Source organism: Pipistrellus hanaki (assembly GCF_964339955.1).
Source record: "Pipistrellus hanaki genome assembly, chromosome: 1".
Lineage (NCBI taxonomy): Eukaryota > Metazoa > Chordata > Mammalia > Chiroptera > Vespertilionidae > Pipistrellus > Pipistrellus hanaki.
The window spans coordinates 23,093,462-23,119,780 of NC_140503.1; the positions used below are offsets into that span (position 1 = coordinate 23,093,462).

At 40.4% G+C, this 26,319-nt stretch overlaps 1 protein-coding gene across 12 annotated transcripts in view; it reads right to left on the minus strand.

Annotated features, from left to right (window-relative positions):
* RGS6 (regulator of G protein signaling 6) overlaps positions 1-26,319 on the minus strand; it is a 474,980-nt gene that overhangs the window by 122,628 nt on the left and 326,033 nt on the right. For all 12 annotated transcript variants that reach the window (XM_084892985.1, XM_084892988.1, XM_084892992.1 and 9 more), the window contains exon 3: positions 19,871-19,970. In XM_084892985.1, coding sequence (XP_084749111.1) covers positions 19,871-19,970 — 100 coding nt within the window. The remainder of the gene's footprint in view (positions 1-19,870; positions 19,971-26,319) is intronic.

Consider the following 26,319-nt stretch of genomic DNA (forward strand, 5'->3'; position numbering starts at 1 on the left):
CATTCCACCGAATACAATATTCCTCGACTTGCCTAATTTCCATTTTCTTTCTCATGCTATGGACAAAGTGAACTAATAGACTGAGCCTGCCAGGAAGCCTGAAGACTGAAGAAGGATCCCAGGTTTGTTTCTGGTCAAGGGCACATGCCCAGGTTGCCACCTTGATCCCCAGTAGGGGGCATGCAGGTGACAGCTGATCAATGATTCTATCTCATTATTGATGTTTCTCTCTCCTTCTCCCTTCCTCCCTGAAATCAATAAAAATATATTTAAAATAAATATAATATAAAAATATATTTAAATAAATATATTTAAAATAAATTTCCAAAGCCATCACATTTTCAGGGCACAGTAGAGGATGTAGTTGAATTTATGTTTCTATTATTTTTGCTACAGCAGGATCCACAGTGGAAAGTGACGAGTTTAAGAGTCAGGAGACGGGTTCTGTTCTACCACTGAGCTTCATTACCTGAGAACAGGAGGGTTAGACTAGATCCCCGGTTCCCAATCCTGCTTGCACATCAGCACTCCTGGGGAGCTTTACCAACTAGAGATGCTCCCTTCCTTCCAAGTGTCTCCCAGGAACTTAGATACAGGAAAGGCTGCAGAGCCCTGCAGGTTCTAACACACATCAGGATTAAGGACCATGGAGACACTTGGTCACCAAAATATCCTTGTTTGCATCACAGACTATGTTGCTGCAGCCTCAGTTCTGGCTTCTCAACACTCTGAGAAAAGTGGTGCCAAATGGTGGCAGGTCCTCACGCGTGTGTCTTGGAGATCCTTGGGATGGAGAAGACAGGAAAACACCCTCTCCATCTAAGCAGATGCACTGAGGATACAGGGGCATAAGGCTCTTTGTTCTACTGACCCATCCCTCGGGGTTTGGTATCGTCTTTGGAAGCATGGAGCTTTTGATTTGATTTGGCCATTAAGAGAGTCTCTTTCCCGCTGCTTGCTCTAGCTGTGATGGTGGAGGTTTGCATCACTGCCAAATGGACTTGTAATGTTATTAGCGGCTGCTTCCCAACCTTTGCCCATCAGCAGCCCATCTGGGGATTCCAAAATTTTCCAGTACAGCCGTGTGCAGCGTGGAGAGACTGTGTCCCCTGCAGGTGCACTTGGGTGGCCCAGGAGACTTGGGTGGGAGCTGCCAGAGAGGAGTGGGCAAGTGTGTGCAAAGTCTTCCCCACTCCTCTCTGGCAGCTCCCACCCAAGTCTCCTGGGCTAAGTGTGCTCTTGCAGGGGACACAGCCTCTCATTGCAGCCGGGCTGCCTGGTAGCTCAGGGAAGTGTCAGTGTGGCTAGACTGAACCACCTCCCCCAGGTCCCCTATCCCCAGTGTTTCCAGTGAGGGTGGGCCACTGTTGTGAGAGAATGAAGGTAGAAGTGAGGGGGCAGTGGTTTTGCAGCTCACACATGTCACTCATCTGCGGGCTCTTCTTCCAATGGCCAGGCCTGCAACTGCTCCACCTTCCCCTAGCTCCTGGGCCAGGTGTTGCTTATCTCTGCGATGCTGGAGCCAGTGTGTCTGGCAGGACAATTATATAACCAAGGGAGGCCATGGACACTGACATGGGTTTCAGTCAGTCTTGATGGGGCCAAGTGTGTGTGGGGGGGTCCCAGCTTGTCCTTGCTGTCCTTGCTTCACTCCCATCTTCCCTTGATGACTGCTTGTCCTGTGGACTCTGAGCTCCAATATCAGATGATCAGATGTGAAGACAACAGCCTTACTGTCACACACACATACACACACACACACACACACACACACACGTGGGCAAAAGTAAGTTTATGGTTATGAGTATATGAAACAGAGTTTATTCTTGTATTATTTATCAATTTTTATGTTGTTTTCTTATTGTTGTTATTTCATATGCTTACTTATGATTCCTTATTTTAGGTAATGATGGCTGGTAATTTACTTGCTTTTACCCACCCTGTATGTTCATATGTTTACTTATAATGATATTTGTTATGAGTATATAAACATACACACACACACACACACACACACACACACACACACACAAATACAAATAATGCTATATCCTATCCTAGTGGTTCTGTTTCTCTGATTGAGCCCTTAGTGATCTTTTCAGAGTTTCTCCCTGATCAGGTCACTTCTCTTTAAAGCCTTCAGTGGTTTCCCACTGCTCTCGAGTCCAAAGCCTGTATTCGCCCTCCAGCCCCACACCATACCACTCCCCTTCCTTCTCTCTGCTCAGCCACTAGGATCATGGGTCCCATGACATTGCTTGGCTCTCATTCCAGCTATCTTCACCTGGCAGCTCATCTTTCATACAGAGTGTAATTCTCCTCTGGTGATCTTTTATATCACTGTGAACCTCTCCTCTGAGCATCATCAAGTGCGTGATTGGTCATTTGTCTGTGGGATTTCTTGCTAATGTTTCTCTCTTCTATTGGGTTCTGAGCTCTAGGGGGGCGGGGCTATTTTTGCTTTCCGTTGTATTTTCCCTACACCCCATACCTTCGTTGGCATGAAATTAATGTACAAGAAGTACCAGTGGAATAAATGAATGAATACAAAATGCTAAACAGATGAAGAAGATAAAGGAGAGCAGCAGGATATGACCGAGGGATGAGCTATAAAGGAGTCAAGGCTTGGAGAGCAGCCAAGCCTGGGGCCCATCGGGGTCAGCTGCTGTGGGGAAGTTGGTCCTGGCAGCACACAGTGAGGCGCTGTGCTCTTCTCCCATGAGAGATAAGGAATTCCTAACGCAGATGAATGCTTGCTGTGAACTAGACATGTCTCTCTTTGCTAGGGCCAGTTTTCACTTATGATTTTTTCCGAAGTCATGACAGCTGATATTCTCAACAATTGAAGCAATCACAATGCAATGTTCCACTTGTTGTTTTCTCGATCTGAGTTTCTTGAAAGTAAAAGTAGAATTTGGAATGTATTATTCCCTCCAGAATAAATTAGTATCCACGGAAGAAAAAGGCAATTAACACATTCATCAATGATGGTTTTGTTTTTCACCTTCCTTCTCAGTGACAGTTTGTATTAAAATTAGAGGCCTGGTGCATGAAATTCATGCATGGCTAGGGTCCCTAGGCCTGGTCGATGATCACAGCTGATCTGTGGGGCGACCAGCAGGGCAATCAGGAGGAATTGCTGGCACCCGCCATGGTTGGCCTGGGGCCTGAAGGCTGGGGAAGCTCCTACATTGAGCATCGGCCCCTCTGGTAGTCAGTGCACATCATAGCAACCAGTCATTCCACCAGTTGTTCTGCCATTTGGTTAATTTGCATATTAGGCTTTAATTATATAGGGAAGCTTCCTGCACCTGGTTATTGTTGATGCAGCCAAATGCCAGCATTTGTTAAGTCATGTTTGCATTTCACAGTCTCTGCTTCCAGCCTAGCACATTGCCCTCTTGAGCTGTGGACACAACTCTGGAGCATGTGGTCTGATGGGAAGGTTCTAGAAGATCTGTGGCCCCAAAGAAAGTAGGACACTTGGTTTTAGTCCTTCATGCCAGCACTAACTAGCCATGGGACCTTGGAGAACTCACTGAACCACCTTCTCTGAGTCCATTGGACCAGAAGATCACAAAGGACCTTGAACTCAGGTGCATGATGATTCTAGGATTTACCTTTCCCAGTAGCAATCATGGCAAATGGTTTTTATTAGGTAAATATAACAACTTTTGGGAAGGCTGGTGGATTAGCTCTATTTATGAAATTACTACTTAATGTGAGCTTTCCTGAAACATTTTTTTAGACACACTGATTGGTTGGACTCCCACACATGCCCTGACCAGGCCAGGGAGAAAACCTGAAACCCAGGTACATGCCCTTGACTAGGAATCAAATCTGTGATCCTTTGGTGCATGGACCGATGCTCCAACCACTGAACAATGCCACACAGGACTTCTGTGAAAACATTTTTTTAAAAAAATATATTTTTATTGATTTCAGAGAGGAAGGGAGAGGGGAGAGAGAGAAACATTAATGATAAGAGAGACTCATTGATTGGTTGCCTCCTGCACACCCCTACTGGGGATCGAGTCTGCAATCCAGGCATGTGCCCTGACTGGGAATCGAACCCAGGACCTCAATCTACTGAGCCACCACAGCTGGGCTCTGTGTAAACATTTAAAATCTAAGTATAACAATCTTTTTTTTGCATGAAAGTATCCTCAAATTTTCATTTTACGTAACAATTATGGTTTATAATAAAAAATGTTCATAACGGAGCCAATATCCTCTTTGTTCTTCCCACTCAACCTTCTCATCACACCTGGAGGAGTTGGTGCTCCTCTAGGCACCGCCATGGCCGATGTGAAGGGCTTCACTTCCCACCAAGAACTGTGGCTCGTTACACTCTTCTGTCTTATTTGGCATTCGCCTACTTTAAGGACCCATTTGCTTCTTGTGGATTTTTTTTTCTTTTTGCAGTTTCCCTACACTTAACTGTTCTACCATCTGTCATGGTGCCGTTGACTACCCCAGTCTGTTTACCCCAGCAGGAGCTCTCCCTGGACCCTGGCTTTAAATTCTAGTTTGACTTTTATAGTTAATTTGAGGATGTGCAATTGAATTGGAAAAATTTATGAAAATGAATAAAAAATGTGTCATTTCGTTAATGTGACTCTTAAGATTTTTATTCCCATGGGATAGACTTCTACTTCTTCTACTTCATTAATTTACACAAAAGCATCTAAACTTGAATATACGATTCCCACACTCCCTCCCCCCTGCCAAGTCTTGAAAAACAGTTTGCATCTAAATGACTAAAAAAAAAAAAATCCCTAACTAAAGGACTAAAAAATCCCATAAGCATTGGTGGATTTTGAGAAGTGAAAATTGTACCACTCAGGATGTCACAGCTCATGACAATTAGTGTCCAAATATTCCCTGGACCCATGTCAGGCCCCAGGGATCTGATGGGTCACGGGTGATCCAGTCCTACTCTCAGAGGTTGGAAGGGCCTTTAGAAAGTGTCCCTGGTGTCACTGGGGAATATTTTGATAAATCAATTCAAGTGACCTTCCCCACCATACTTCCATCACTCAGTGCACCCTGTCCTTCACCCAGGCAGAAGCCAAGAGGAGGGGACCCAGCAGAACCAGGGGACCCAGGGTCAGTCCTCCACATATGAGTCTCAAAAGCCCATTCATTTTTGGGGGCTTGCCAGTAGAGCAGTCTATGTGAGGAATGGTGGCAAAGGAGAGAATGGAAGGCAGCAAGGGCCCAGGCGCCCCTGAAGGGCCCAGGTACCCAGAGTACATTTGACAGAACAAAGATTTGGGCACCTGGGGTAGAGATGATTTGCACCCACCAGGGAGATACAGACAGCTGGCAAGGTCCCACTGCTCTCTGCACCCAGCTCTACAAGCTGAATTCTAGCTTGGTACAGGAGCAGAAACACTGTGTCCAGTAGACTGACTCAAGATGCCCGGCAGAATTTCTCACAGCTAAGAGGGGTAAAGTGAGTATTTTATGCACTTCCAAAAAAAGTACCAACGAAGCAGGCGAAATAACACTACTACTACTACTACTACTATTAGGTCTAGTAATAATTAATGTCGTTTTCTAATACTTTTTTAAATCGAATTTATTTAAACAATACAACAAAATTTAATCAACAATATAGTTGCCGTTGTTTTCTACTACTTGTGCCCAATGCTCAGGAAGCATTTTAATTCCTCTGTTGTAAAATTCTTGTGATTTTGATGCAAAAAATTCGGTCAATGCATTTTTGAGGCATTCTTCATTATTAAATTTTTTTCCAAGAAGAAAGTTTTGCAAAGAACGAAACAAATGGTAATTGGAAGGGGCAATATCAGGAGAATATGCAGGTTGAGGGAGAACTTCCCATTCCAACTGGCGCAGTTTTTCAGCAGTGATTCTTGCAGTATGCGGTCGTGCGTTATCGTGGTGAAGAATTACGCCCTTCCGATTAATCAGCGCGGGTTCTTTTTCTCTTAAAGCTTGGGCTAACCTTTCCAATTGGGCACTATACACTGCACTTGTAATGGTTTGGTTAGATGGTAAAAGTTCATAATGAAGAATTCCTTTAAAATTCCACCAAACACACAACATCACTTTTTTCGCATGCAAGTCAGGTTTTGGCGTGGGCTGCGGAGCCTCATTTTTGTCCAACCATTGAGGCCGCCTTTTCAAATTAACATACAGTACCCATTCTTCATCTCCGGTAACAATTTGCTCTAAAAACGGCAAACGGTTTTGACGAGAGAGGAGCAAACTGCAAATTGTGACTCTTTGATTACGGTTGTTGTCTGTCAACTCATGAGGAACCCATTTTCCAAACTTTTGGACTTTGCCAAGTGCACGCAATTGATTGAAAATTGTTTTCTGTGAACAATTTAAAGTTGTCGCAAGCTCTTGTTGGGTAATTTGAGGATTTTGCACCAAAAGAGCTTGAAGAGCTTCTTGATCAAAATTGGACACATGGCCTCGACCACTCTTGTCATCTAACGAAAAATCTCCCCCGCGAAATTTCTCAAACCAACGCTGGCATTTTCTGGCACTAACTGCACCTTGACCAAGAGCACTACAGATGTTTTTTGCAGCCTCACTTGCTTTTCTTCCTAATTGGAACTCGTAAAGCATGCAGTGCCGAATATGCTCTTCATCCGCCATCTTCTTAGCCCTAGTTTTGCAACAAAAACCAAACCAAACACAAACTTTTTCAAGCAAAACTTGTTAATTGCACTTCACACGTTCTGTAGATACCACGTGTTTGAAGGTTATGTCAATACAAGTCAACGCCAAGCAAGATTTTAAATGAATGTTTAAAAACGACATTAATTATTACTAGACCCGATACTACTACTACTACTACTACTATTACTACTACTATTAACTGGAAACATTTACAAAATACATATAGCTTTTACTATGGGCAGATGCTACTATAAATATTTTATATGCTAACTCATGTAATCCTCCCCAAAGTAGGTGCTATTGTTATTAATAGCTGTCATTTATAGCTGAGAAAACCGAGGCACAGAGAGGTTTGGTAAAATGGCCAGGGCACACAGCCAGGAATGAGTGGAGTTGGGATGCAAACACAGGGAGTCCAGCTCCAGAGTCAAAACTGAAGAGGATGAAGCAGGGACTGTACGGGCTGGAGACCAGGTAGGATGAGACCACCTAAGGCAGTGGTCGGCAAGCTGCGGCTCATGAGCCACATGCAGCTCTTTGGCTCCTTGAGTGTGGCTCTTCCACAAAATACCATGGCCTGGGCGAGTCTATTTTGAAGAAGTGATGTTAGAAGAAGTTTAAGTTTAAAAAATTTGGCTCTCAAAAGAAATTTTAATCGTTGTACTGTTGCTATTTGGCTCTGTTGACTAATGAGTTTGCCGACCACTGGCCTAAGGGATGCTGTTGCAGGGAGCTCCTGCCCGGTTTACATTGTGTTGGCCCTTCTTGCACTGATGTTGCTCATGTACGAATGCTTCCCAATCAGTGCTCCGGGGCAGTAGGTTACCATCAGATATGATTCTGCAGTTATTTCCAAATGGAAGTGAGACAAAAAGATAAGGGGTGCCCTCGGTGCCGGGACGAGGAATAGAAGGCAGGCAACCACTGCCACCCAAGATGACAGTGACCGTCCTTCGATCCACTTCCTGCATGTCCCTGACCTGAGTAAGACAGCCCAGGGACAACTCTCTGAAGACTTGTCCAACAGCATGAAATCCCTACGTTTGCTAAGCACCCTGGCAAGAATGGGTTCTTTCAGAGCCTTTGAGGAACTTCTTGAAAGTCAACTTGGGACCAAAGTTTTCTTTCCCTCTCCCTCCTCCTCACTACCCCCACTCATGACTAAAAGTGTACAAGATGGAAAATAGATTGGGCCCTGTCAACAAATTAAAGAGAAGTTCAGGAAAGTACTGCCTTTCCTAGTGTCCCACTGGGATTCTTTGTTCAGCATTGTGTTGAAGATCAAAGCCAGACCTAAATCAGGAGAGAAGAGGCGGGAGGACCTGATGGCCCGCTGGGAGAAAATCTTGGCCCCATCACTTTCCGACCGCCAGTTTCCCCTTCATCAGAAGGGCCCGTGTAGCTATGCTTCGCTTCGCTGATTGGAGTATTGAGTAAGAAAACATGTAAGTACAGGTTAACCGGTAGCGAACTCCCAACACCATGCTTCCCTGCTATGTGATTTAAGTCACACCTCCCCACTGCCTGAGTTTCTTTCTCAAGAATTCTTTCATAAGAAACGCGGAGACTTGACTCCTGAGGGCTGAAATGCCCCCTATTGTGCACACCGTCTGTTAGGATAGAGTTATAGCAGCAGCAGTCTTCAGAAAATCTCCTCATGTTATCCCCAAAAGGATTCTGGAAAGCTAAGCAGCCCTTGACAGATTTTTAACATAACACGCAAACATTTAAAAAGATGTATTAGTGGCTGCAGGGATATACTTTCAGATGTAATGTATGCGACTCCTGAGCTCTTAATATATTTTGACAAAACCTTGGTGATTCAAATCATCCAGTTTATGGAAAAGGACTGTCACGTAAGCAAATTAACATGCGAGGTGTGTTCTTAGGCAGAGCAAGCTTAGGGAAATAGTGGAAGTTGAAGATTTAAAAAAAAAACAACAAACTATACAAACCATGCCCCCTCCCATTACAGGACCCTCCCATCTTTCCCTTAGCTCTAGATCCCCCCAACACTCCAGTGAGCTGGAAGGAAAGCAGGGTCCCTGGTTATAACATCTGGGGAACATCACCTTTTACACCCTCTCTTTAAGGACAATAAATAACCAATAAGTGACCGTCAATAAAACGGAAACATCTGTGACAGGCACAAATTAGGTAACCACGAAATTGTACCACTCAGTAACATAATGGGCCATTTTCTTGATTTTTGTTTTTATTCTTTTTACTTTTAAAATAAAAGAAATGACAAAAATAATTTCATTTTAAATTTGTTTCTAAAATTCAGTATTTCATGTGTGAATTGAAACTTCACCAGAGAGACATATGACACTCTGCTGTTTTCACTGTTCTCAATTTCAAAGGCAAATTTTAAATATAAATATAAACTTGAAGTGACCGAATTGCAATAACCTCAGTTCTGTTTCTTCATCTTCAAAATCACAGTGCCATCAGTGTGTACTTTAACCTGTGGTATAAATAGCCATAGAGGTTTGAGATATGAACTGTCCCAATTTGCTAGCCCTCCTCACTTGGTTTAGAGGCAGGAAATACTTGGATTTACCAAGTGTTGTTTAGGAAATCTTATGAACAGTGAATGAGTCCATAGAGTGCCCTCTTTGGACTCTCCAACCCACAATTCACCCCAGCAGTTTGCTTATATACATCAGGATAAAGATGGGAATGCTTTAGATAAGGCTGATAGCCAAGTGTTAGCTAGGACGAGCTCAACAAATGTTGCTGTCATCATTAATTCTCAGGAAAATAATACTATAGGGACATACATATTATCTGAAGAATCTATAAGGTAGAACTCTGCAGAAGATCCTGCCTTAATACTATTATCATTTTTAAAATATATGTTTTCATTGACTTTAGAGAGGGAGGGAAAGGGGAGAGAGAGAGAGAGAGAGAGAGAGAGAGAGAGAGAGAGAGAGAGAGAGAGAGAGAGAGAAAGATCAATGATGAGAGAGAATCATTGATTGACTTCTTGCATGCCCCCCATGGGGGATTGAGCCTGCAACCTGGGTGTGTGCTTTGACTGAGAATTAAAACTGTGATCTTCTGGTTCATAGGTTTATGCTTAACCACTGAGCCATGCTGGCCAGGCAACAATATATTATTCTTGGATCTGGAAAATGATGTCTTAGAACCCAAAACTAGATTTAGGTGTTATCATCTCAGTTTTATATAAAAATAACTCAAATTTCCTCTGGTTGCAGCTGAAGGTAGAATTAGGCTTTATTTGTATAAAACATGCCTTATGGAAGTTGGTATGTTTAAGACAAAAAAAAAAAAAATGTCTTCACAGATGACACAATGACAACTTCTAAAGTTGGCTTTAATTTTTAAAATATTTAATACATGCCATAATTATTTTTAAATGGCATTAAAAATGTTTTTTATTGCCATAAATTATAGCTTTATCTAGTACCACTGTACTCAGTAGAACAAAATGACAAAATCAAATGCCTAAGGAGCTAAGATGAAAACTAATGGTCTCCATGCTCACAATCTTTGCATAGATTTCCTATTAGCAACATGATTTTGCTAGTCTTCCTTCCAGCAATACATCCAGCCGATTTAGTGTATAGATCCTATGAGACAACAGTTGATTCATTAAAATCAATAGTTGTTGCTAACCCACCATCCTTTGTTACAGGGCAAAATGCCCACACTAGTTTCCTAATTTTTACCTTTAAAAAGTCTCAGTGTCCCTGGGCCAATTATAATTAATTAAAGGACTTCAGTCTCTTCTTAAATCTTACTTCACTCTGAAACAGACTTTTTAAAGGGTGCTGAAAAGAAATTCAAGAGCACAAATTGGAGGGCCATGTGGTATATTTTCACTTTTCATAAGTGAATTGTCTTTTCCTTCTTTTATTTCACTTAGCATTTCTTCTCAAAGGGGCAAAAAAAAAAAAAAAAATCAAAAAAAGAAACATGTGAAAAAGATGAATGGTGTGACATTTAGAGTAAGATTTTAATGGCACAAAGGCCAGGAATATCAGAGTTATTCCTTTGCTTTCACAGTAAAACTTGACAGGTTTTCTGGATGTTGTTGCTAAAATGAACTTCATTAGAAGAATGCAAAAATGCATGCATTCAAAGAAAATGTGTTATAGCAGAGTTATATTTGTTAAGGCAAACACAGCATAGTCAATATTTAATTAAGCTTTGTATTTTTCAGTGTTGGCCTCTCAGAGGCTAGATCCTTATTTCCATTAGTATTGGCTATGCTATAAATGTTTTTGGAAATCCTTCTTGAAGTTAAATTTATGAGCCAGTTGATAAGAACAATGAGAAAAACCAGCTTCATTTATTCAGTCATACTTTATTTAAACCAAAATAAGGACTTTGCATTGACAATTGACATTTCCTGGTCCTTATTCACTATTCTGACTTCAAATTAAAAGACAATTCACTGGACAGGAGAACATATTTGCTAGTCATACATCTGGTAATTTATTATTTTTTAAACATATTTTTGTTGATTTCAGAGAGAGGAAGGAAGAAGAAGAGAGAGATAGAAACATCAATGATGAGAGAAAATCATTGACTGGCTACCTCCTATATGCACCCTACTGGGTATTGAGCCAGCAACTCAGGCATATTCCCTGACCAGGAATCAAAGCGTGATTCATAGGTCAATAGGTCAATGCTCAACCACTGAGCCATACCAGGGGGCCAAATTACTTAAAAAAATAAAATAAATAAATAAATAAATAAATAAATAAATATATATTATTGATTTTTTACAGAGAGGAAGAGAGAGGGATAGAAAGTTAGAAACATCGATGAGAGAGAATCATCGATCAGCTGCCTCTTGCACACCCCCTACTGTGGATGTGCCCGCAACCAAGGTACATGCCCTTGACCGGAATCAAACCTGGGACCTTTCAGTCCGCAGGCCTATCCACTGAGCCAAACCAGTTTCAGCCCAAATTACTTTTTATTAAAAAGTGCTGAAGGCCTGGAGTGGAGAGCGGGATGGAGGGGGTCAATGGGAGAAAACGGAAGACAGAGGAGGTCTGGAGGGGTTCAATGGGGGAAAATGGGCACATACATAATACTTTCAACAATAATTATTTTAAAAAATAGAAAAAGACAAAAAAGTGGCAAAAACCTTTTAAAGAATCATAAAACACTACATATAAATGATGTACTATTTGAATTATTTAAATAAAACATTCATGTTACCATAACAAAGATTAAGGAAGTTTCCTTAGCACTCCAGGAGTGTTGAGTATATTCTCTTGATCACAGTACACTCCTGTCCTGCAGAGGTAAATGGTAGTCACTTTGCTACTCCTGTGGTCACTCTCATCACCTATTATATATCCCTCAATACTATCATTCCCTAGTTTGCTTTTTGAATTTTATGTAACTGGAATCATATGGTATATTTTCTTTTGTATTTACCTTCTTTTGCTCAATATTCTGTTTATGGGATACAAACTATGGCCTATTGCTTATTTTTTATGAATACAAGTTCATAGAGACACAGCCACTCCTATCACTTATATGTTAGCTATGGCTATTTTGGGATTACAAAGGCAGAGTTGAATAATTGCAACAGAGACTGTATGGCTCAAATTGCCCACAGTATTTGCCACTCAGCTTTAACAGAAAGTTTGCCAACTCCTGACTTAACGATATTATTTGACTCTCAAGTTGCTAATATTTTGTTGAACATTTTTGTAGTGATTTTAATGAGAGTCATTGTACTTGGTTTTCTTTCCTGTAATGCCTTGGTCTATTTTTGGTATCAGGGTAATCTTAGTTTCATAAAATGATCTGGGAAGTATTCTCACCTTGTCAACATAAAACTAGTATTATTTCTTCCTTTAAATCTTTAATAGAATTTATCTAGGAAGCTAATATGGACTAGTTTTGTTCATGGGGAAAATTTTAACTATAAATTAAATTCCTTTAGATAGGACTTATTCAATTAAAAAAATTATATGCCAGTTTTGGTAATTTCTTATTTTTATTCAATTTCTTGGGGTGACAATGGTTAATAAAATTATATAGGTTTGAAGCATACAGTTTTATAATATATCACCTGCATATTGTATTGTGTGTTCACCACCCACCCAAAGCCAAATCTTCTCTGTCACCATTTATCCCCCCTTTACCCTTTTCTCCCTCCTCATCACACACCCTTCCCTCCAATAATCACCATACTGTTGTCTGTGTCTATGAGTTTTTATTTTCTATTTTTGCTTCATCCCTTCACCATTTTCAATTAACCCCAAAACCTCCTTCCCGCTAACAGTTGTCAGTTTGTTCTCTGTCTCTATGAGTGTGTTTCTATGCTGTTATTTTATTCATTAGATTCCATATATAAATGAAATAATTTAGTCTTTATCTTTCTCTGACTGGCTCATTTTACTTAGCATAATACTCTCCAAGTCCATCTATGCCATCACAAAAAGTATGATTTCCTATTTTTACAGCTGAATAGTATTCTATTGTGTAAATGTACCATAGCTTTTTTATCCACTCATCTACTGATGGGCACTTGGGTTGTTTCAATGCTGCTATGAACACAAGGGTGCATATATCCTTTTGAATTAGTGTTTTGGGTTTCTTTGAATATAGTTCCAGAAGTGGAACTGCTGGATCATAAGGCAGTTCCATTTTTTTTATTTTTTGAGGTAATTCAATACTGTTTTCCACAGTGGCTGCAATAGTCTGCAATTCCACCAACAGTACACTAGGGTTCCCTTTTCTCCACATCCTAGAAAGCACTTGTTGTTTGTTGATTTACCGATAAACACCATTCTGACAGGTGTGTGGTGATAACTCATTGTGGTTTTAATTTGCATTCTCTGATGATTAGTGACATTAAGCATCCTTTCATATTCTGTTGGCCATCTGTGTGTCCTCTTTGGAGAAGTGTCTTTTCAAGTTCTTTGTCCATTTTTTAATTGGATTGTTTGTTTTATTGGTGCTGGGTTGTATAAGTTCTTTATAAATTTGGTTATTAACCCCTTATCAGATGTATGACTGGCACATATGTTCTCCTGTCCAGTGAATTGTCTTTTAATTTTGTCAATGGTTTCCTTTGCTGTGCAAAAACTTTTCAGTCTGATGTAGTTTCACATGTTTATTTTTTTTCTTTTGATTCCCTTGCCTGAAGGAGACATACCAGAAAATATACAGTATTGCTTATCAGAAATGTCTAAGATTTTACTTCCTATGTTTTCTTTTAGTATTTTTATGGTTTTGAATCTTACATTTAAGTCTTTAATGCATTTTGAGTTTATTCTTGCATATGGGGTAAGAAGATGGTCTAGTTTCTGGGGGGCGAGGGGCATGATTCTTTGCTTCTTTATTTTGGCTGCCTCTTTATGTTTATTTCTATACAGCAGGTAGACTAACAAAGATCAAGAATGTTGACTAAGTGTTGGGTAACTCTCAGGTTTCCAAGTATGGTTCTCTTGTTTTCTCATCTGTGAGTATCACAGTTGAAGAGAAAACTGGTGACCCAGATTAACCTAGGGTTAGATTCATCAGACCATCTTCATGAGTGCACACGAATCCTGTGAAGAACCACAGAACATCAGAGCCAGAATGAATCATAGATACTGTTTAATCCAAGCATGTTAATCCACAAATGAGGAAACAGAGGTCAGTTAGGCTGGTGATGCCCAAAAGTCAGCCATTTACCAGCTCAAGTCATACAAATAGCTTGTAGCCCCAAACTCTTTTACACAAACTGTTCTGTTAAGAAGCCGTAGACAAATACTTAAATATACTTATAACCACATAAAGCTTAAAAATAAATTTGTAGGCTATGAGGATAGAAATGTACACATGAAAAAATGTGCTGAGATAAGCAGAATAAAAATGCATGTACATAGCATAGCATATAATTAGAACATTATTTGTATAATAAAAATTAAAAAGAAAGAGCCAGGTGGGCATACCTTTATACCAGATTCATTTTTCTATTCTTAGATTTTGAGAAAGAGGTTGAATTGAGACTTAATGGGTTGAAACTACAAGGAGGAGGGTTAGTTTCAATTTGTTATACTAATAAGGAAGAAGTTTTTCCAGGTCAAAGTTGTCCAAATATGGAATGAGAGAAGATGACATTCACTGATAGAGACTATTAAAGCAGAAGGTGGGGAGCACTTTGCAGGAACGTGGTGGTTGTATTGATTTTCAAATTCAGACAAGGGATATTAGATAATCTGGGCAGATGCTGAAAATAGAAGGTCCGGAGTCCAGGTCCATGGGGATGCCCTGGGATGTGTATTTTTAACAAACTACACAAGCTATTCTTATGTTCAGTGGGAAGGCATCAGACACCTATAAGGAACTGTTCCAGTTCAGGAGTCTGTAGTCTTCTGCATGAGTTAATGGAATTAACAGCATTGCAATGGTAGTGAAGACTCCACATTCTATCTTGGTTTTGTCCCTAACAAGTTGTGTGGTTTTTGAGCACATTATATCGTGTTTCTGCAAGAATAGTGAAACTGGATGTATCTTGTGGCTCTTATATGCTTGGGATTTATGTTTCTGAGGGTAGCCTGGAAAAAACTAATCTTCAAAGTCCCTGGAAAATTCCTCATGACATTCAGGTGATGGAGAATTATCCTTGAATAACTGTCTATTACAGATGGGAAAGGCCATGCAACCTGGCTGGTTTCCTGGAGTTGGCAGGCACTAGGCCCAGGATATGTCTACCATAGTGATTTTTAACCATTTTCATTTCATGGCGCAGGTAAATTAATTACTAAAATTATGTGGCACACCAAAATAGATGCTATACCTTTTGCCAATCTGACAAAAAGATAAAAGGTATAATTTTGACTACTTGTGTGACCTTGAAAAGATAATTTAGGCTCTTGAATTTGTAATTTCCTCAATTACAAAATGGTGATGATAATAATAGTTCCTATTTTATAGGATTTTTGTGAAGACTAAATGAGGTGTAGCTCTAGAATTATGGTTTCAGTTGGTGCTGTGATTGTTGTTGAAACAGCCCTCTTTAATCTAAAGATTCCCTAAAGGCTGGAGAAAGAATAGCCTTTCTTTAAATTCATAAATGTTAATAATATCAACCCTCCATAAATGTGTCTTAAATTCCAACTCTATAAACAAAATCATTTTGACTGAAACTGGGTATACTTTTCATGCATTTGGGCCTATGCAAAAAAAAAAAAAATTTTCTCCACTTGCAATTACCTTCCCTTTTCTATTTTTATATTCATGTTTAAGGCCTAGTTCTAAAATTATTAATGTGGTGGATAATTATAATAATGGCCTCCAATGAATCATGTCTCCCCAGGTCAACTTAACATTGCTACTCCTACACTAGTAGGTGGAGTTGGTTTCTCCCCCCTCTTCAGTCAAGGCTAGTCTTGGGATTTGCATTTAAAGAATAGACTGTAGTAGACTTGACATTGTATGAGTTCTGGGACCTCGGCTTTGAGAAGCCTTATAGTTTTTGTCTTCTCCCTCTTGGCACTCTGAGACTGTCAGGCTGTGAAGAAGCCCAGTTAAACCTACTGGGGGTACAAGGTGATATGGAGAAGAATTGAAGCCCCAGCTAAGACTAAGCATTGCTGCTAAACAAATGAGTGAGACCTACCCTGTGACATCAACTGAACTCTCAGATGAGTAGAGCCTCATTGATGAGACCAGCAGAAGAAATGCCTGGATTGCCAATAAATGGAATCATGATCATGAGAAATAAAGATTCATTATGGTTTGTGGTGGTTGGTTTTGCAAGATACTGATATATACCCTCAGAGAAATGTTCTAGAAATATTCAAGAAAATCACAATTCTGTCCTCTGGGCTTTGTACATTCTTCTATTATAGCACCCAGCTCATATAATTATTGTTCTACCAGTGTCTGTTTTTCTCACTAACTTAATAGCTTTTGAAAGTAGCGATCAGGTTTCCATTCATCTTTATATCTGCTGTGACTATTCTAGTGCCTGGTACCTAGCAACTGTGGACATTTATTCCCCAGGTAATACAGTCACCATTTTCTGGAATGCTTTTACTTGATCTCTGGAACTCATGGTCAATCATAAGTAAAAAAAAAAAAATATATCCTCAACTTTTCAGTCAATATTCCTTTTATCTTCTTGTTCTTCCCCAGTGGCCATGCTTCCCTGAAGCCTTCTTCGATGGTGGCTGTTTTGCCTCCCATGCCTTATACATAAAGGGGTTTGAGAGCAGGCTTTGGTTTATGTTTCTTATGGTTTTTTTCAGACTGCCTTCATTCCCTCTTCTTTAAAAAAATCAACCACTCAGGTTTGACTCCCATGACATCATATTAAATGACCTAGACCTCTTGTTGTGAAAGTCATTTATTGATCCCTGGGCCTCTGCCTCTCATTCTATAAAGATTTTAACCACAGATCCACAACCACTCTAACACTCTCCCAGTAGTGATTTCAAAATCCATATAGCTCAATCTACCAAAATCATGGTTACTTAGCTCCTTGTCTTCCTCTCTTCCACATATCTTGTCTTTCATCCTACCTTAGTCATGTATTCCCTTGATCAGACTTTACCCATTGTCACCACTAATGCAACGCTAGATATTAACTTTCCAATTGCCACCTTCTATATTTTTAGCTCTCTTACTCTCACTTCCAACTCCAAAACTCCTTTGCCACTGGACTTAAAATTTATTGTAATTACCACTCTTCACTGTTCCTTACCTATCTCATTATTCAGTTAAAATTTAATGGTCAATCCTTTTGGTTCTTCTCTTGTCTCTTTCTTGATTTATCACACTCTTATATTTGATATAGCCCTAATTAAGTCCAACTTTCTACCTAATAGGTGCCCACATCTGGGGAGCTAAAGTGGCTGGATAAAGAATAGCCTCTCTTTAAATTCATAAATGTTAATAATCTCAAGAGAATCCTTAATGCTATCTACCACACAAAACCCTATTTCCTTAGCTAATTAATCTCTTTTCTTTCCTAGATGACTATTTTATAGCTTCTAATTTCTCCCCAGACCTTCAGCAACTTACCCTCTTTGCTTCCCATATTACTAAGAAAATAGGAACAATTAGAAGAAAATTTCTAAGAGCTCCCACCACATTTCTATGCTTACCTGTACCTCTGTGCATCTATTATGAGTCCCTTCTTTTTCTGTGAATAAATTGTACATCTTCCTAGCCAAGTCTTCCCACCTATCTATGCATTACATTCAAGCTCTTACCTACTTGCTGATATCACTTTTTGAATTTTCCCTGTTTCTCTTGTACCACTTTCCCCTTTGGAGTGAGCCATTCTCATTATTATAAACATATTGCCACTTTCACATTATTTGAAATCCTGCAAGTCCTGACCCCATTTACCCATTTAGATACTACTGCATGTCTTCCTTTAAAGAAAAATTCCTTCAAAGATTAATTACACTCACTTCTTCAAATTGCTCTCTTCCCATTCTGAATTGAACCAACTCCAATGAGGCTTTCTACCCTCAATGTTTCATGGAATGTGCACTTATCAAGGCCAGCAATCAATTTTGATGTTGCTAAATTCAGTTATCGATTCTCAGTCCTAATCTTAGTTGATTTTTTTTACATAGTAGATCAATTCCACTCTTCCTTGAATCACTTTCTTGAAAATTTGGCTTCCAAGAAACCATATCCTCCTGATTTTTCTCCATGTCTCCAGCTACTCCTCCATTTCTTTTTTAATATTAAAAAATATTTATTGTTGAGAGTATAACAGATGTTCCCCCTCCCCTTTTTTCACCCATTGCTCCCCTTCACCCAGTTCCTACTCAACCCTAGGCCTTCACCATCCTAATGTCTGTGTCCATGGTTAGTGCATATACCAATACAGGTTCTTTGGTTAATTTCTTCCTCTATAGAAAACCCTAAAAACTCCACCCCAAACTACTAGATTTAACAAATGAATCTGGCAAAGTAGCAGGATACAAGATTAACATCCAGAAATTAATAGCATTTTTATACACTAATAATGAACTCTCAGAAAGAGAAACTAAAGAGACAATCCCATTTACCACTGCAACAACAACAACAAAATTAAGATACCTAGGAATAAATTTAACCAAGAAGGTAAAAGACCTATACTCAGAAAACTACAGGACATTGAAAAAAGAGATGGAAGAAGGTACAAATGAGTGGAAGCATGTACTCCTCAATTTCTTTTGCTGATTCATGTTAGCAGCCCATTGCCACAAGCAGGATACAGTACAGTTTCATTGCCTCCTAAAATTCCCTTGCACTTTCCCTTTGTAGCACATTCTTCCCATAATTCCCAATCCCTGGTAACCATGGATCTGTTCTCCAGCACTATAGTTTTTGAAATGTCATATAAATGGAATCATATAATATCTAACCTTTTGAGATTGGCTTCTTTCATTTGGAATCATATAGTATCTAACCTTTTGAGACTGGCTTCTTTTATTCAGAAAAATTACTTTGAGATTCATCCAAGTTGGTATATGTATCAGCAGTTCACTTCTTTTTATTGGTGAATGTGCACACAAAACATAAAACTGCACCCCCCAAAATAACACAGAAAAACATTTTTAAGACCATTTCTTTTAGGGGTTTGAGTGCAATAAGTTAAAAAATTTAAAGGCATTTTTTAAAAAAAATATATTTTATTGATATTTAACAGAGAGGAGGAAGGGAGAGGGATAGAGAGCTAGAAACGTTGATGAGAGAAAAACATTGACCAGCTGCCTCCTGCACAACCCCCCCGGGGATGTGCCCGCAACCAAGGTACATGCCCTTGACCGGAATCGAACCCGGGACCTTTCAGTCCGCAGACCAACGCTCTACCACTGAGCCAAACTGGCCTCAGCTTAAAGGCATTTTGTAGAATCTGAACATAGACTTTCTTAAAGCTTGCTTGAAACTAAAGTAAGTTCCTTAACATTTTTGTGCTTGTCTACATCCTGTAGGCCAGATTGCTGATGGGCTAGCCTGTTTATTAATGCACTTGTTATTCCCCAGAATCCTTATCTATACACAGAAGGGCTGGTCAGGCATGGTAAAACCATTCTTAATTATCAGCAAACAGTAACTTCTTCCTAGAAACTAGGACTACCCTCAACCATAAGAAGCATGTTGAAGGTACCATCTTTACTATTCACAAATTCTTAGACCCCCCCGTCCCCAGGTCAATATCAAGGTTACATAACTCTTCAGCCTTTCCCTGTTGCCACCAAAACCTTATAAGAAGAATGTTTACCTGTGACAACACTGGGGATTTTGGAGAGAAAGCTCTTGACTGTTCTGATGGGCACTCCCCCTGTCTTGTCATCTTGCATCTTTGTAATGATGTCTTCAATCTGAAAGAGGTTAAAGAAAAGAAGTGTTATTGACTCCCACAAAGTAATAGTAAACAACATCTTTATAAATAGTCAAATTTTTTAGGAATGCGGATACAAACAATAGGTATCAGAAAATGGCAGTCAATACATACAGAAGTTACACAGAACTCGTTTACTCACAATTTTTTGGCCAGAACTAGTTAGTTACACAGCACTACCCAACTGCAAAGGAGTCTTCCAGGTGCTAGGAAGACGCACAAACTGACCCCTGTGAGTAATATCTGACTACCATAGAGATTAAACAACTGGCCCCAGCTCACACAGCTAACCAGTTGTGGATCTTCGTTTGAACCCATCCATAGATCCCAAAGCTCAGGCTTCCAACCCCTAGGTTGCTCTGCCACTTGATAAGTTTCCCAGCAGGGAGACCATTCTCCCATAGATATTTTTGGGTTTTCCTGAGAGGTACTACTAGTGAGAGGGAATCTGAAGCTACTGACATCTTAGGCCAGTTGTTGCCAATCGGTGGTCTGCGAACCACTTGGGGGTCTGTGAGGTCTGAAAGATTGGCGACCACTGTCTAAGGCAGTGGATGGATATGTCATGCAAGGAAAAATGGTCATTCTCTGAAGACCTGCATCCTGTGAAATGACAGGAAAAGGATTGTCATTTACATTCATGTTCATAGTTTCAACTAGTGCCCCACCTTCTGTCCTCCACAGACAGCCCGATGATTTAGAATAGCTTGAGTACTACTGATAGTCAAGGAGAGTAATTCCTAGAAAAACGGACATTTTCAAAGCAATCTATGCTTTGATCTATTGTGCTATCTGAAACCCAATAGGAGTTACATTGCTGCTTTTTAGGAAATGGACTGAAAATCATGGGGAATTGGAGGGAAGCCAATGTTTCAATTTGGTTAGAACGCTGACGTCATTAGATGGTAATGATTTCCATTCTCTGCTGATGTGAGCTGCAGTTAAAGATTAGCTGTGCAGAAGAAGTCTCCACGATTCTCTTATCCTCTGCTCTGTGTAGTTGCTTTATCACACCATTGAATCTTTATTATTATTATTATTATACTAGAGGTGTGGTACATGGAATTCATGCACTAGTGGGGGGCATGCCCTGTGGGATTGGTCCGCTGTGGGAGCCCCGCTCATCCCAGCCAGCCGAGCAGCTGTGGACCCACCCTTTGAGGGGCTGCTCCCTGGTCCGGCATCTTCCGTGGAGCCAGAGAATTCACCACTCCAGGGGTCCCAGTTAGGGCTGGGACAATAGCACTGAGAGGTGGGGGAGTAGGCCTCAGTCCCGTGGCGGTCACGAACCCACCTCTCAGCCTCCAGGGGCTGGTGGCAGTGCTGAGCAGCCTATGGGCATCCAGAGGATATGGCAGGGAGCAAGGAGGTGGAGCCTGGAGGGAGGAGGTGACAATTGCAGCCCGGGTTTCTGCCCATTGGCCCAGGTTCACAGCAGGAGCAGCCACTCATCCCAGTCAGCTGAGTGGTGCTCCCATTATGGTAGTGCACTGACCCCAGGGGCAGCTCCTGCATTGAGCATCTGTCCCCTGGTGGTCAGTGTGTGTTATAGCAACTGGTTAACCGGTCATTCTGGTTACTCCACTGTTCAGTTGTTGGGCTTTTATTATATAGGATAAGTTTCAGGTGTATAACATTGTAATTCAACACCTATGCAAACTGCAAAGTGGTCACCCAATACCTAACTTCTTATCTTGGCCTACAATGTTCAGAGAGGTGTTACACTCATCAGAGGTCACAATTGGATCAAAAGGACAATCCCCTTAACCGACCAGAAAGGGGTTACATTCTAGCAATAGTTTACAACATCAGAGGAATAGAAGAATGTTTCAATAGGCCTCAATTTTGGACTCCTCCATATATAATATACACCTAAATTCTCATAGAGGGCAGAGTCTGCTTCTTGACTTTTTGGTTTGGTCATGTGACTTGCCTGGCTAATAGGATGCTATTGAACATGATATGAATAGAGACTTTCAAGATACGTGCATGGTTAGGGTCACCCTTTTCTCTTGTCCTTCTGTAGCAGATAGTTGTTTTTTCCAAGGAAGATGAGAGACATGTGGAGCAGAAGAGACCCATCCCTGACTAAATCAATCAAACCTCAGCTGCCCTGCAGGCTCATGAGGAAGAAATAAATGCTTATTGTTATATGCCACTGAATTTGGGGTGGTTTTCTATGCAGCACAATTGTGGCTACAGCTGACTGATACAACATGTTGAAATTGAGGCTCAGAAAGTTTAAGGGATTTGTTCAAGGACACAAAGCTAGTAAATGGCAAAGCCAGGATCCTTACCCAAGTCTTCCCGACTCTAATTAATACTCAAGCTCTGTCTATCAAATCTAAGATTTATCTTTTTATCCTTAACCAGTGCCTGCCAACATGCTTTTCAGATACAGACACTTAATACTGTTTGTATTGAAGGGAAAGTTTAGTTCAGTCCTAAGGGGGTAGAGCAGGAAACAGAGAAATTGATCCAGATAATCAGTTTATCAGCCATCTCAGAATTGATTTTGGCCCAATGACTGATGAGCTCAGCATTCTCTCTCTTTGTCCCAAGGGTTTAGTTGGATTTATCTTATACTGGAAGATCACATCTTCTGGGCTTGGAACGGAGAGATGGGAAGGCATATATACTTATATTTTCTTGATTGTTCAGGTTTATCTAACTTCTGCACCTTTTGTTCCTGAGGAAGAGCAACATCAATTCCCTGGCATCCTTTCATAAAAGTTCTGTGTCACTGTGAAGCTTGTTGGACCCAAGTTTCACTGTGCCAATCAGTTAGCAGGTGGCCTTTATCTGACAGCCAAGTGATGCAGAGAAACCACTTGGCCAGCTCCGCTGGTTCTGCCTGGATGGGTCACAGCAACCAGGGAGCCCTTCTCCAAGGAGATTCATGCTCCACACTAACTAACGTGCAGGTAAAACATTTTCTAAACAGCAGGAGAAAATGGAAATCGTTATACCACAGGGTGGGTTTTCTCTGAAAAAGAGGAATATTATGAGATGGTAGAAATAGTTCATTGAAGTATAAGAGAGAATGAAGAGAAGCAATCCTCTCTTTTCAAAACTAAAGCCTCAGAAGGACAGCAGGACAGTAAGTCTGAGGCCTGAGAGAAATGCTGGTCTTAGTTTCACTGACTTGCTGTGTTGACCTTGGACATGTTACCTAAACTCTCAGGATGTCACTTCCCTCATCTCTACAGCAACACTTTGGTTGTTAAACAACATTCTTTGTTCTAAAATACAAGAAACTCGACTGACTTGACAAATGTAAATTTATGCCTGTGAGTAAAGTAATCAGACCTTGGGGTTCCCATTCCCCTTGTTGCCCATCTTCCAGGTGGACCCATGAAGAATGCTCCCCTGGGCTCAGAGGTACAAGGTGTGGGGAGGGTGCTGGGCAGGAAGAGGGGGTTTTGATATTTTGAGAAATCATTTTGGACAAATGGCATCAGAAGCCAGATCAAAATATGAGCCCACGTGGCCCTGACACTGCTCTTTCTTGACCAGTGCCATGCTTGCTCATCTCTGCTAATAAACATGACAAAGGGCCAACATCAGTTTTGTTTCTAAAAATTAATTATCCAATGAACTAATTTATTTAGCTACTCCAATATTTCCTTCGTGGAAGATTTAAAAATTTTAAGAATAAACAAGCTATGTTGTCATTACTTTAAAAACAATCCACCACAACTTTAGCAAAGAAGGCAGAGTATGCCTCAGGCATGAAGGTCTTTTTTATTGAAGCGTTTCAACTTGACTTTGCAAACACTTGCCTATTTCTAGCACTAATAACTGTCAGTTCAGCTCCTGCATTTCATTAAAGACCCCTTCTGTTTTGGTATCTGAGAATGAGTGAAAATAAGTTTTTGGACACATCTTATCAGCCCAGAGGCAGAAATCAGAACTGGCAAATGATAATCATATTTCTTAATCCAAAATATGCATGCTTTATTGAGCATGCCTGTCCCATATGTGCTTCATAGATTGGGCCTTTCCTCATTTTTATTCTTAAAAACACAGCACACTGCTATCCTCAACTTTTAAATGTAACGAGCTTCCCTTACTGGTTTAGTGGACATGTACTGAACGCCTATAAAAGTAGGTAAAAGATAGAGTCTGTCCCCCTTCATTATGGACTAAAATTTTTCAGAAAGGTTCAGGGATGTAGGCTCACAGTTAAGGATGTGTTGGAGACAGAAGAGCTAAGTATGGGTTCTAAAGAAGCTAAGATTGAAATACTAAGGAGTATCACTTTCTGAGGTACTTGGAAGAAGAACCATCAAAGATTCCATCCATTTTTCATCATTACACTCAAAAGTCCGTGATTTCAGTGACGGGAGGGAAATTTTCAGATTCCTTGTACTAGCTATGATAATGGTTGAAATTCCAGTTAATTTGTTTTCAGTTAAACTTACTTTTGAATCACTGTGTATGTCTAGTATCCTTTTGATAGAAAGTAAAAATAATGCAACCTCCAAACATGAGGTCTATTTTTCCCATGTAACAAACAAACTGTATGTGAGTGGCCACTGACATTACTGTAGCTTCTTAACTCTACATGAACTACCATCATGGCCTTTCCCTCATGGTTGCCAGATAGCTGCCCCAGTTCCAGGCATCACTTTTATGTTAAAAAAAGAAAAAAGGTGGAAAGTGGAGAGTGTTGGTATAGCTGTACTTGTTCCTGGTATCCAGAAAAGCATATTCCCTTCCAGAATTTCCCAACAGATCTCTGGTCTAGTCTCATTGGACTGAACAGGGTCACATGACTACATGTAGCTGAAAAGGAAGCTGGGGAAGAGGGTATTTAGCTTTTCCAGTCTCTATACCACATGGAAACATGGGAAGGGGAGAATGGAAATGGGGTTAGTTTAATCAAATAACACTGTCTACCACAAAGACACTGTACTAAACAACATTCATAAAGGATGGCTGAGCAGGCCTTGATTCCTCTCGGATCTGTTCTCCACACTGCAACCTGCATGACACTCTACGAAAAAAATGACCGTTAATTCCTCTGCTTAAAACCTATCTATAAGTTTCTTAGTGATTATTCTATTATAAAATCTTATAGAACCCTCTATCTTTCCTCTATATCACTTCAATTTGGACTTTCATTTTTCATTAGACTATTTTTCTCACCATTCAAATAGTTGGTGCTCAGTAACTATTTATTGGATGAATACATGCATGAATGAATGAATGCCATGAGTGCTATATTCTTAAATAATTTAATCTGGGATTCCAGCATTGAATGGGATGCTTAATATATTAGGATCTTAGGGGTGTTGATACCTATCCTTTGGTATTGACATTTTAAAGATCATTCTGCTTTGGGAATGGGTTAAATAAACAGGGGCCTCAAGATTCCATAAATGTTAGCAAAATTGTTCAAGGAATTGCTCCACAGGCACCCAAGTACATGTTGAGCTAGAAGCAATTCCCCAAAGTATCATGCATGACATTCATTGCCCAGGGCCATGCCAGGGTAGAAGGATGAAGCAGCATTATTTGTTTTGTCTTCTGGAGGCTTATTTTTATGGTTTTAATATTACCATATGTGGTGCTTCATAAATTACTTTTATGGAAAGCATTCTCCCCCTTGTAATTGAAGAGAAAAGCAGGCAAGAATGATGTTCTAGGTCAGTGAACAAATGGCTTCTTGATGATGCTTTAGGGGGAATTACTTTCCCCTGAGCTTGGCTGGAGTAGCCAAGCCTTAGAAGGTACTGTTTCTCTTGTATAAGAATCTATTGTTTGCTTGGAAACAAGAGTGGATCAGATCCTTTGAGCAAACCACAGAATCAGGAATCTCTTGACTGCACAAGACCAGCTACAATGCAAATGAGGAAAATAAACACTGACTAATGAAACACTCTAGCAATGTTAGAGCACCTAAAATCTCTTTATTACAATCTCCTCAAATTACCCCAACTTGAGTATGCCACCTGCTGTTTATTGGGAGCCATCCCCTCTTTACAGAGAAGCACACCGATGCTTAGGGGAGGTAAACTGTCCAAGGCCAGATGAGACTGATGAATAATGAGACTATTTGGATGAAACCCAGGCAGTCTTGCTCCAGAGCTCAGAGCTGGCTCCCGGGATCACCACACCAGCTGCCAGGGCAGCTCCTGGGAGACCTTGGTTCATGCAAGTTAAGGCTTCAGCTGAGTGGAAGAAGATGTGGGAGATGGGGTCACAGCCTATAGAGCAAAATTTAATCCACAGTGTGGAAGGCAGAAGAATGGTCCCCCCACCCCCCCAAAAGATGCCCACATCCTAATTACTGTGACTATGCTATCTTACTTGGTGAAGAGACT